Here is a 13,275-nt window from a genome sequence, read left to right on the forward strand (position 1 = left end):
GTAGACAAAGGAATCACATCGAGTGGCTCGTAGGGATCCTCCTGAAGGACCGAGAGAACCAGGTTAAGGTCCCAGGGTGGTACTGGGCAGTGATACGGAGGTATCAAACGGGTTGCCCCTTGAAGGAAGGTTCTGATATTACTCCTGAGTGCCAATCTTTCCTGGAGCAGGATGGATAATGCTGATACTTGCACCTTCAGAGAGCTCAGTGCCAACCCTTTCTGCAATCCATCTTGAAGGAAGGAGAGGATATCCTTCTCCTTAGCTCTCTGCGGGTCTGTGTCCCGGCGTTCGCACCAGGAGATGAAAGTTTTCCATACCCTGTGATACGCCTTGGAAGAGACAGGTTTGCGTGCCCTAAGCATAGTGGGTAATGCATCCTCTGGGGCTCCTGCTCTCTTCAGCACTAGGGCCTCAAGAGCCATGCCGTTAAAGCTCAGTGACGAGAATTCGGATGGACGACGGGGCCTTGAGTAAGAAGGTCCTGTCTGAGTGGCAGGTGGAAGGGTTCGTCCTTTGCTAGCGCCACTATGTCTGCAAACCACGACCTCCGGGGCCAGTACGGAGCTATCAAAATCGTCGTGGTGTTTTCCCGTTTGATTTTCTTGACGACCTTTGGAAGAAGTGCCAGAGGTGGAAAAACGTACGTTAGAGAGAACTGCCAAGGGATCACCAGAGCGTCCACTGCAAGTGCTAGCGGGTCTAGACTTCTTGACACAAACCGAGGAACCTTGCAGTTGCTTCTTGAAGCCATCAGATCGATGTCTGGTAGTCCCCATCTTTCCACCAGCAGTTGAAAGACCTCGTGATGCAGACTCCACTCTCCCTGGTCTAGCGTTTCCCTGCTGAGGTAGTCAGCTATCCAGTTGTCCACCCCTGGTATGTGTACCGCAGAGAGCGCCGGAACGTTGCTCTCTGCCCACTGAAGGATGTCGTTTGCTTCCCGCAGTGCTGCGGGGCTTCTGGTGCCGCCCTGGTGATTTATGTAAGCCACCGCGGTGACGTTGTCGGATTGTATCCGTATCGCTCGGCCCCGGAGTAGATGTGTTAAGCCTTGTAGTGAGTAGCGGATCGCCCTCAGTTCCAGAAGATTGATAGGGAGGGAGCTCTCCTCCTGATCCCAGAGACCTTGGACTGTGGTCTGGTCCAAGACACCCCCCCATCCTCGTAAGCTGGCGTCCGTCATGAGAACCGTCCAATGGAGGGGTGGGAATGGTCTCCCCCCTGTTGTCCGGTGTGGCTGTATCCACCAGTCGAGAGAGTGCATCACCTGGGCTGGAAGGTTTATCAGGCGGTCTAGATCGTGTCGATCTTTGCGTTGGTGCGCCAGAATTGCATGTTGCAGTGGTCTGGTGTGGAATTGAGCATATGGGATTGCTGGAAAAGACGCCACCATCGTACCGAGGGTTTGCATGGCGATCCTGAGGGAGATCCTGTGGGAACACTTGAGTTTCCGAATCCTGCTCTGTAGTGTAAGGGTTTTGTCCGGAGGAAGAAATGCTCTCCCTCTCTTGGAGTCCAAAATCAGACCTAAGTATTCTATAGTCTGAGTCGGAATGAGGTGTGACTTGTTGAAATTGATCATCCACCCCAGGTCTGTCAATGTTTTCAGGGTCACAAGGGTATGGTGAAGGGCTGTCGTTGCGGACGGCCCCTTCACGAGTAAGTCGTCCAGATATGGAATGACAGGGATTCCCTGAAGCCTTAGTTCTTCCAGTGACGCCGCCATCACCTTGGTGAAGGTGCGGGGGGCAGAGGAAAGTCCAAATGGCAGAGCCACGAACTGCCAGTGGTGGCCGTTGACAAAGAATCTGAGGAACCGGTGGTGGGCAGGGTGTACGGGGATGTGTAGGTAGGCATCTTTGATATCTATGACCGTCATAAACTCCCCGTCTTCCATGGACGCCAAAACGGATTGGATAGATTCCATTTTGAAGTGACACTTTTGCACAAAGGGATTGAGATCTTTCAGGTCCAAGACTGGTCTCAGGGAGCCGTCCTTTTTGGGGACCGTAAAAAGGTTTGAGTAATAGCCCCTTCCCCTGTCTGGCTGAGGGACAGGTTGAATGGTTCCTGCCGTGACTAGGTCTTGGATAACCTTGAGGAACAATGTTCTGTTGTGAGGATGTTTGGGAAGCCTGGAGATGAAAAATCTGTGGGGTGGAGGTTGAACAAAGTCTATTAGTAGTCCATGAGAAACTACACGAAGGACCCAGCGGTCCTGGATTCTTTGATCCCACACCTCCCGAAAGGATTGAAGGCGGCCTCCTAATGGGACCCTTTCGGGGGTGGGCACCTCTTCATGCTGAGTTGGACTTGTCGTGGGAAGGCTTGGGCGGAGCTTGTTTGGACGACCAACCAGACTTCTGTTTGGCTTGGTAGCGTGAGCGGAAGTTGGTGTTGGGTTTGTCGTTCTGTGTCTTTGAACTTTGGCCTTGCCGAAAGGGACGAAAAAAGGGTCGTCTCTTGAAGGGCAGTCTCTTAGTTCTGGCTTGAGGGAGTAGGGTGCTTTTGCCGCCCGTTGCTTGCGAGATTATTTTGTCAAGCTCGGAACCGAAGAGGAGTTTTCCTTGGAAGGGGAGGCTGACTAGAGAACGTTTGGATGTTATGTCAGCTGACCAAGTCTTTAGCCAAAGAAACCTACGAGCCGCCACAGACTGAGCTGAGGCTCGTGCTACCATTTTTGCTGCATCGATTGCAGCATCCCCCACATAGTTGGTAGCATCAGCTATCTGTGACAGAAGATTGTCGGTAGTTGGATCCTCGGACCCGATCAGTTGTGCCACCTGTTCGATCCAGACCTCCATGGCTTTTGCAACCCAAGCGATTGCGAATATAGGTCTAAAAGCAGAACCGGACGCTGTGAAGGAGGACTTGCAGAAGCCTTCTAGACGTTTATCAATGGGGTCCTTGAATGCTGCTGCGTCTGCCACCGGAATAGTGGTATTCCTGGAAAGCCTGGAGACTGGGGGATCAACCGCTGGGGGTGACGCCCAGAGATCTGTGCACTCAGTAGGGAAGGGGTAGTTTTGAGAGAAGCGCCTGGAAATCTGTACCCTGTGATCAGGGTGCTTCCATTGGGCTTTGATTAAATCATCGAGTTGTTCGTATGCTGGGAAAACGCAAGAACTTTTCTTTTGTCTCTTAAATATGTTTTTAGCAGGTTCAACAGTTGAGACGGATTCTTCGATGTTAAGGGTAGTAAGCACTGCTTGAATAAGACCTTCAACCTCTTTTTGGGTTCTAGGTGTGTCAATGTCTGGGTCTGTGTGCTCTTGATCAGAACCATCCTCTGTAGAGACCTGACCTTCCTCATCGGAGGGAGGATACGGTTCCCTTGGGGAACTGGGAGGCGAGTGTGCTGGTCGCTTAGAGACTGAGAGTTCACCAGGCCTAGCAGGTTGTGATAAGCGCTCGAGTACCCTGTCTAATGTCTCGGGTATGCGGGCCAGGTTTTGGATGCCTGCAAGCGAGAGGGAGAGTGCCCTAATCAATTCAGACTCAGATGTGCTAGCCGTGGGAGTTGGCGAGGGATCTGAAGTTCTGCAGGCCATACACACGGAATCAGCCGAGGCCGAGTGAAATTTGGCTTTACAATTTGCACAGGCCAGAAAGGAAATTTGAGTAGTAGGGCGTGAGTGAGCGGAGGACTGGGATGTCCTGGCTTCCTCTAATTTGTCTGCCATGATGCTTCCCTCCTTGTATATGGAAGGGTACAAGGGTAGGGAGAATATAATTTTTATTTATTTATTTATTGTGAAGGAGGCAGGGGATTCCAGCCTAAGAGCAGGGTAGATGGCAGAGAAATGCTCCGTGTTTTCTGTAAGACACAGAAGAGGTACAGAGTGTAGGGTAAGAACCTGAAAAAATCATGCAGAATGCAGAGAAGAGGAAGGGCGGAGACTTGCCTGTGTGTGCTGAGAGTAGTTTTCTGTGTAGTCGCAGGAGTCGCTGCGTGCCTAAGGGAGGATGCGGCGTGGACTCGCTAAGCTCCAGGTTGCTGTTCCCAAGAGAGCGCGAGGTACTGTGCGCACAGTCAGGTGCGCAGGATAGCCGTGCAGGAAGGGGAGGATCCCGAGTTGGCGCCAAGATTGAGCGCGAAGGGCTGCGCGTACAGCGGAAGTGAAGGGTAGCCGTAGGGAGCGGAAGTGCGTTCCAGCGTGGAACGCAGGAATGGCGCATATGAAAGAAAAAACGCGCGGAATACGGCGACAGGCCAGAGACAGTGCAGAAAGCCAGAGGACAGTAAGGGTGCCTAAGAGAGGAAGAGAGAGAGAGGGGTGTTGTTTGAAAGTTGGTAGTACTCACCAATGTGCCAGCTTCTTTATGCCCTCCATATATAACTTCTCCCTGAAATACACAAATAACCCTATATGTGCAGATAGATCCCCACATATATAGATATTTGTATAAGTGTACACGCCTGGTGGGGTGTATAGCGCTGCTGCAGGCCTCCGGGGAGCGGGAAGACAGCGTAGGGAGAGAGGAGCAAGCCTGCAGACCTCCGTAGAGCGGGAAGGCAATAGGGCAGAGTAGGAATCAGCTGGAAGGGCTCTTGAAAGGATCAGTGGCCCTTTTGTGTGGCATGATCTTAACCTGGAGTCCTGATCATATGCTCCAGCCACTAAAAGTTGTGTCTTCTCCTTCTGAGGACACTAAACGAAACTGGAGATTGTAGGAGGAGGCAGGGGATGAAGCCCAGAGCAGGAGGAGGAGTCAAGTTTAACATGTTAGTGTCCATCTCCAGCTGCAGGATCTTCATCCCCACGGTGCCTGTGTCCCCCAATTAGGCAAGAGAAATCAGCCTGCAGATTTAGATAGCAAGCTGATTCTTGACCTGCAGATAAATGCAGACTGAGAATCAGTGCTTTTCTGTGTCTGCACCTGGTGCCATTGCTTCAACCAAGGCGCAGGCATAGATAGCAGATTTTGGTGCCGATACGCACGAGTACCGTATGTATTTCAGTGCTGCAATCCACTCTGTGTAACTGCACCCAGGCCGACACATTGGCTCTGTATGCAGACATAGAAGGCATAGGGACCGGTTCTCAGAATCAGCCCTGTGTGGCACACGGGGCATAAGCTCTGCTGCTCTCACCCCCTCTCTATTCATCTGAGTCGCTTCCACTTGTGTGTAGCCAGGCCTGCAGGCGGATCTAATTCAAACCAATGGAGATGGGGCACAGAGCAGATCCCCTTCTCTCCGCCTTCAAAAAAAAAACACACTGGCTGAGAGAGGCAGAGCCTACGCTCTGTGTGCCTTTGGCCTTAAAATCCATTTTTTTTCAATTATGTAGAAAAAAAACATGGTCTTGATGTATGACAGCTAGCAGTTAACAACATTCTGCTTTGTTGAAAGACACACAACCTAGGGGAGCTGGGTCTGTGCCCAAGTGGAGGACCCGTCATGAAGCCTCAACAGTCCCTTTGGCTACTCCAGACCACAATGGTCACATGTAACCCTCCTTTTTATAGTCATTAGAAATATTTATAAATCTTTACATATATTGTGATTGTGTGACTTTAATGTGTTCTTAAATGATTAGGAATTAACTTAACTATCTCACTTACGAATAGCAAAGAATGTAATTATTGCATTAGTGCATTTACTATTGTGTAACTAAGCCAGGAAAACCTAGTTGCTGATAAACATCCTACACTCACGATAGCTTAGAGGTTTCCTTCTAAAACCGCTCAGTTTTTGCCTTAATGTCTGTCTTACTATTCCTCTCTCTCCTCTGTTCTACCTTGTTTTTTTCATTCTAATAATTTGCTATAATGTGCCTTATTTTATATTCGTGTTAATTATTTTCCATCCTCTTCACTATACTTATATTTGTGTATAGGAGGAATCTACTGAAGATCCTTTGTGATGCAAAAGGTGTTTATTCAACACCAAGTTTAATCAAAGTAGCACGGCACTACATGGTTTGGACCATTTTTTAAGAAAATAGTAGATAGCAGCTCTATAAAGCTAACAACCCCCATGACTATGTTACTCAGTTCCATCTAGTGGCAACCGAAATAAGTGAATCCATCCTTCAGGATATTTTTGTAATTCATTTATTTGAACACCAGATGGGGCTGAGTAATGCAGTCACATGGTGATGTGGGGGTTGTTTACTACTTTCCCAAAGAAGATGAATTGTGCTGCTAATAGGACACTGCACTTAAGAAGGCAATTATTTTTGAACTATGCCACAAAAAAATGGTCAAGTTGCAGAACTGGCCATATGAGGGATGACTTGGACGTATAGAAGGACAAACAATGCCTGGTTTGTTTAAAGGGTAAGGCATCAATGTCCTTAATATATTGATAATGGGTTGAGTGCAGAGGACCTCTTGTATTTGCCAATTTGCAGGGCAATCATTGATGTTCTTTAGTAGAACAACATGCTAATATTGCATACACTAAGAAGGTTGATACCAATTAAATGTTTATGTGCTGTTCCACTGAAGCTCCAAATAAACCAACTGGCCCCAAGGTTGTTCTGGAACTTGAGCATTATGTGCGGTTCTTCCCCCCACCAACATTGTAATTTTTCTCGTGTAACAGTGGGGTCACCATTTTCTTTGCTACACATTCCCAAAAATATCACAACCCTGGTTTTAGGTAGCTAGAAGAGCATATATATTTTTTTTATTCAACAAGCCCACAGGGGTCATATCTTTGAAATAGATTCATGTGCTGAACTGAGGCAGCAGAGTGAAATACACAGAACAGTATGACAATCAGAGGACAATATACTCACTTTTGGATCATTGTAATTCTTCTTTTGAGACATAAAGTCTTCAATAAGTGTTTTATCCTGGTAGACTTCTGCCAAGCATACTCTTAAGTAAGAAATGAAGACATTTCTGGGTTACATTTGGAAAAAAAGTACCTCCTTGAACAAATGAAGAAACAGGATAAAATGATGTAATAAATGATATATTTTTTGATTGGTCAAGCATAAAAACAAAGTGAATAAACACAGGCACCCTTTCCTTGGTTCTGGCTTGGTAAGGGTTCTGGTGTAAGGCTTTGCAGAAGAATAGTGAAAAGAAAGAACTGGAGGAAGAGGGAATATAGACCATCAGAGCCATCAAAGCAAGCAACACATTCTACTAGTAACCAAAATGTATTCAATTACTAAATCATGGGAATGGCTGCAATCCTGACACAAAGTATGGGGCAAAACCAAATGGACACATTTCTAGCAAGCGCACATCCACTGATGCTGCTTTAGATTTAACACAGGTATGGGACCTATTATCCCATATCCCACATTGTTTACCTCTTGTATCAGCTGTCTTTTGTACGTCATCTGTACGTTCAGTTTATACACCCATATATTGTAGATTGGTGCAGAAAATTTTCATATTTTATACATGTACATGTCTATCAATATAGTGAGATACTGTCCCCAGTAAACTACTAAATAAAAAAAAATGCTACAAACAGGCCAGTGCAAGGACTATTGTACAGGTATAAGGTTACCAGATCCCTTTAAACTTCAGGGACATCTGTATTAAATGCATGTTGCATTTCTGATTATCTAGACATGTCCCTCAAACTTACTATAGTAAGTAACTTACTATAGTTCATATAAAACAAGCTGTTGTGTAGCAATGGCGGAAATTGAAAAACCTTGAAAAACGTTTTCTCCTCTAAATGGTTGCCCTCATTGCTACAGCTTATTTATATAAGCTAAAGCAAACGCAGCAGTTTTACCAGTTTTAACACTGCATTATATTTCTACTACTTTAAAACACTTTCATTTTGTTGATGTTACTGTTCCTTTAAGTTTATGTACTTTCCCATAAAATACACTGGAACACTTTCCAACCTCCATTTAGTACATTTAAACCTGAAAATACAGTTCTTCTTTACATGGCTGTACATGTTTAATCAGGAAAACATCTTATTTATAAGTGGCTTTATAGCCATTTATGAACTTACTTATAGTTAAGATAAGTCTGGGGATTTTTTATGGTGTAACGAGTTCTTCGACCAATGGAATGAGATGTTTTGTCAAGGGATTCCTCGAAGCTGGAATGCATAATATCTCGGACAACTTGCCAAGGAACAAAAGGCGCTTTCACCTAGAAACATAACAAATAAAGAATATTTAAAATAAATGAATGTATGATAATTTTAACTGCAAATGAGTCAACACACACTTACCCCCTTACATTATAACAGAAATTAATTTTATCAAGCGTTCTAAAGAATATGACACCTGGTCAAAGCAGTCGTCTTGTCTGAAACTGCCAAAAAGTTCAGAAAGTGCCACAAGATGCAATATGTGTAGTGATAAGCAATCCATAGAACCAGTGCCAACTTTTATGTGGCTTTTCTGCAACGTAATGAACAATGCTATTTAGAGCAATGGCAGCAGAGCTTTTCCCTGCATTTTGCCACTAATGGCTTAAAAGCTTCATACATGGGAACAAAACCATTGCTTCCTATTCATTTCAAAGGTAATTGCTTGGCTGATTGCTGCGGTTGTACTTGGTCCCAGTCATTATTGCAAAGGAGCACAGAGGGACCCACCTCTAAATGTCAATCTCCTGACTGAAGAGTACACCTATGAGGTCAAGAAGTATATTGAAAAAAATTGGGGCTAACCTTTTTATTTGCAAAATTACATTTTAATAAAACTTTTTATATTGTTTTGTTATTAAGGGGCCGATTCACAAACTTCGAGTGAACTTTTTTTGATCGAAGGATATTCCTTCGATCGTTGGATTAAAATCCTTCGAATCGTTCGATTCGAAGGATTTTATCGTTCGATCGAAGGAATTATCCTTCGATCAAACTATCTGCGCTAAATCCTTCGACTTCGATATTCGAAGTCGAAGGATTTTAATTCCTAGTCGAATATCGAGGGTTAATTAACCCTCGATATTCGACCCTTAGTGAATCGGCCCCTTAGTGTCCCATAAAAAAAGTTTTAGCTTTACATATACTTATAAATTGGTAAAAAATCATTATTCTGTTAACTAAAGTTTCCTCTCTTGTGGATAAACCAGCCACATTTCTGAGCAGCATCCTTGTGTTTAGTCCCAGGACCATTCAGCTGCAGTACCATACAGTAATAGTGAAAATACCTTTTTATTCAGAATGTTACTGGCAATTCGGCATAGCATGAGTAAGCCATCCTCTTGGGCTGTCCAAGCCACTCGCAGGCGAGTCATCCTTTGTAATGCGCTCTGATCTGCCTCGTCATGGTATCGCCGATTCTTGGTTGGGTTACCTTAAAAGGAAGATCAAAAACAAAAAGTTAGCAATCCATGGGAAATTTAATGAACCAGTTAAACTTTTTCCATTAAAAAAAACTTGTATCTAATAAAACATTAGCTTAAACAACTGCAATGGTTTAGGCCTAATGAGGATTGTATTAAGCTACCAACAAATGTTCTTTTCCATCAGGCATAGTGTGTTAAACACAAAGGCAACTTTATACTTTAGATTTTGTTAGGTTGCCTTTGTATGATTTGGAGACATACAAGTGGACTCTTTAATGTTCTCAGTGATGTAACAAATGTGTCCTTCTATACACTGTAAAGTGTTTTATACCACCACATGGTGGTAGAGTGCATCAGGTTAGCCATATGTATCTGGTACAAAAAAGAAAGCTGAAGCCCATACCTCAACCCTAAATTAAGTGTATGTGTGTTTGTGTATATATATTTTACAATGAGGAAGAAATTCACTCACTCTTTTTCTTCTTGGCTTTTCGGTTTGGTCCGGTATCTTTTTTGAGCCTTTTTCTCTTTCGCCCCTTTCCACCGCACACCCGTTCGCTGCGATTTTCTGCAGCTTCTTTGAGAACCTGAACAATTTCATCTTTTCCTACCAACTTCTTATCTCCCCAAAAACTTGTTTGGTTACCTGAAAGGTAGAGTGATATAAGTATAAGTAAACATTAACCACAGGTCAAATGGCCAAAGAACAGAAAAGCAGGATTTCTTCTTATTGGAATGAAGGAAAAGCTAAACTACTTTTTGAATTACTGTTGTAAATATGCTTTTCCATGCACAGCAGTTAACAATGCAATGTATTTTATTTTTTTTAATGATACAGCACAGTAATGCAAAAAATACACAAGAACATAGAGTCTAAAATTTACCTCTTGTACCCAAGGGTAAAGTATGCTTATTTAGAAATGTCTGGAGTCTCATTGTAAAGCCAATATCTTGGGACTCTTTGTCCTGAAAAGAGAAACAAATGTTACTAAAATGACTGTGTCATCATATTTTGATATAAAGCACATGTACAGATACACATATCCAGGATGCAAGCTGTGACTTCAACCCTGTGTTTACTGAAGAACAGGAACTTTGTGGATCATCTTAGAGTTCAGTTAATCTCTGTCAGAGTCCATTTTTATTGCATATTCTGGGCCAGTCTGCATACAGAGGAGAGGCTGCCAGACCATGCTGCCTTTGTCCCTCAAGATCAGGGGTCCCCAAACTTTTTTACTCATGAGCCACATTTAAATATAAAAAAAATGTTTTAGAGCAACACATACATGAAAAAGAGCTGTGATTGACTGTTTGGTAGCCTACAGGAGTCTCTATTTGGCAGTACATCTGGTTTTTATACAATCAAAACTTGCCTCTAAGCCAGGAATTCAAAAATAAGCACCTGGTTTGAGACCACTTGGAGCAACATCCAAGGGGTTGGAGAGCAACAAGTTACTCGCGAGCTACTGGTTGGGGATCACTGCTCTAGATAAACTGAACTATGCATAAATACAACTATTGCACAAGTAAAATGCAAGGCATGGAAACCAATGTGTAACCATACATACAAACTCATACATTTGTTTAATCCAAATATAGTGGTAGTGATGAACTTCAATAATACGCAGTGGGTGCAGCAACCCACTGCGTATTATTGAAGTTCATCACTACCACTATATTTGGATTAATCAGCTTCATTGGATGGAAGTATTTGTGATTGAACTGAGACGTTGAATCCTACACTCTATTGGATTTTATAAATTTGTTTGCACTATCCTTGGCAAAGAACAGAAGTGGATAGGGAAAAGTAGCATTTATTATAAAAAAAAAAAAGTGATGGTAAAAGACACACCTGGTTCACACACACCAGATAAACAGACAGGAAAATATATATATTTGAGTTAATTGCAGATTATACAAAGTCTTACAGTCTTCTTTATACTTCTTTGATGTAGTTAAAGCTTTAAGGGGTGGTTAACATTTCAACTGCCCTTCATTTTTTTCTTTTTGAATTATTTGCCTTCTTCTGAATCATATCAGGTTTCCAATGGGGGTCACCGACCCCGTATAATAAAAAAAACAAAAAAAAAAACTGCTCTGTAAGCCTGCAAATGTATAGTTATTGCTTTTTATCACACGTCTTGCCCTTCAGGCCTTATCCTCTTCATATTCCAGTCTCTTATTCAAATCAATGCATAGTTGCTATGGTAATTTGGACCATAACAACCACATTGCTGAAACTGCAAACTGGAGAGCTGCTGAATAAAAAGCTAAATAACTAAAAAAAAAAAAAAACACATGAGAAATAATGAAAACGATTGCAAACGGTCTCAGAATATCACTCTCTGTACCACAATAAAAATGTATTTAAAGGTGAACAACGCGTTTAAATATAGAAGTAACAAGAATTAAATACAGTGAAAACCAGGCAAATGATCATTAACCCTATAATTTGTATTATTATTTTAGCAATGCACAGGAAGTTATACAGTTATAAAATACTTTTCTACAGTGCACAACCAGAGAAGAGGAATCCATTAACAGCTTGACATATTTGAATGCTCACCATCTTATGTTTGTTAATGATGTAGCTTATCCATATCCAGTTTCGCTTCATGTGGCTGTAAAAACTAGAGTCAAGCCCCCCAGCTCCAAGTCCATCTCCAGGAATAGAGCCATCATCAACTACCTCTCTACTACCCCTAAACAGACAAAAAACAAAGAAAATGTTATGAAGTATAAGACTGATGTTTTTATTATTAGATTAATTAAACACCAAAATCAAACACACAGATCAAAAGGGCAAAACACAAATATAAAAATCAATAGATTCATCTATTATACTATTACATATTTACTTTTCAGTAAGTGCTTTTCAATGCATTTACATAAAGCCTCCAGAGGACTTAAAACATGTAATCCAGAAGGCCAGATAAATGCTATTTTTCCCATTCTTTGTTTATGCTGGGCCTAGGATATAAGAATGGCTATGAGCAAACAAAGGCAATCTAAACTTAGAATTTAAAGATTCAAAGTTCCCCTGTTTGTCTGTTAGCTCAGCAACTCTGTTTCAGGGCTAGTGTGTTGGTGGCTGCATGGTTAATTGAATGTGCCAGGTTTAGCAATATGCAGACAGCTGGAGGAAAGCAGCTCCAACTCTTCAGCTCATCATAGGTCCTTTCAGTGACCTGGACCCAGTGTCGGACTGGGACACCAGGGGCCCACCCAAAAACCTTAGACCAGGGGCCCACCAAAGAACCACAGACCAGGGGCCCACTCTCAGTACTATTATTATTTCTCTCCTCACTCAACCTCTATTCTCCTAGTCTCTATTCTTTACATACTGTAATCTATTATTCCATCTATTTAGCCTCTTTGTTCTCAATGAAATAGGAAATGGTCATGAAATAGGCCAACTATTTAGCAGCACAAGGGCCCCCTGACACCTGGGCCCACCGGGAGTTTTCCTGGTATCCCGGTGGGCCAGTCCGACACTGCCTGGACCGAATGCACTCAATCACTTCAAAAAAAGCACTGATAAAATGTCTAAAAATATAATCTCTGGTGGAATGCGGAGATCTCGGTTTCTCCTGATATATATGCTCTCATATGTTTCGAAGTAACTAAATGGCCCACCAATATGCTGTTCTGATAAATCTGAAGCCAGCAGACAGTGTCTGAAAAGCACACATAATCCATTGCAAGGGAACACTCAGTAATTAGTATTAAGAACTTTGCAGAAAGTATTATTAGGAAATGGATTCAGTTAGCATAATTAACTTTAATTCAGTTAAAGTTCCCCACAAAATGTTGCTTTATTTTCAGATGGAATTTGCAACTTCAGTTTATTAGGTTTGTAAAAACTTACGGGACGCTTTCCAGAATTCCAGCTTTCCGCTCCAAATTTGATCTCTCTTCCTGCTCATTGTCGGGATCGAGAACACTTTCCTCTTGAGCCTGAGGATTCGTTTTCTTACCACGAATACGGACAACACCTACAAAATAACAGCAGGTGTACATTACATATCAGAAATGTACCATACA

At 42.9% G+C, this 13,275-nt stretch overlaps 1 protein-coding gene across 2 annotated transcripts in view; it reads right to left on the bottom strand.

Annotated features, from left to right (window-relative positions):
- The window catches only part of gtf3c1.L (general transcription factor IIIC subunit 1 L homeolog), a 62,581-nt gene that overhangs the window by 18,925 nt on the left and 30,381 nt on the right, over positions 1 to 13,275 (bottom strand). For both annotated transcript variants that reach the window (XM_041576503.1, XM_041576502.1), the window contains exons 20-26: positions 13,100 to 13,226; positions 11,798 to 11,933; positions 10,116 to 10,197; positions 9,704 to 9,877; positions 9,094 to 9,239; positions 7,943 to 8,085; positions 6,753 to 6,834 (exon numbers count right to left, since the gene is read on the bottom strand). In XM_041576503.1, coding sequence (XP_041432437.1) covers positions 6,753 to 6,834; positions 7,943 to 8,085; positions 9,094 to 9,239; positions 9,704 to 9,877; positions 10,116 to 10,197; positions 11,798 to 11,933; positions 13,100 to 13,226 — 890 coding nt within the window. The remainder of the gene's footprint in view (positions 1 to 6,752; positions 6,835 to 7,942; positions 8,086 to 9,093; positions 9,240 to 9,703; positions 9,878 to 10,115; positions 10,198 to 11,797; positions 11,934 to 13,099; positions 13,227 to 13,275) is intronic.

The sequence above is a fragment of the Xenopus laevis genome, chromosome 9_10L, assembly GCF_017654675.1.
Source record: "Xenopus laevis strain J_2021 chromosome 9_10L, Xenopus_laevis_v10.1, whole genome shotgun sequence".
Taxonomy (NCBI): domain Eukaryota; kingdom Metazoa; phylum Chordata; class Amphibia; order Anura; family Pipidae; genus Xenopus; species Xenopus laevis.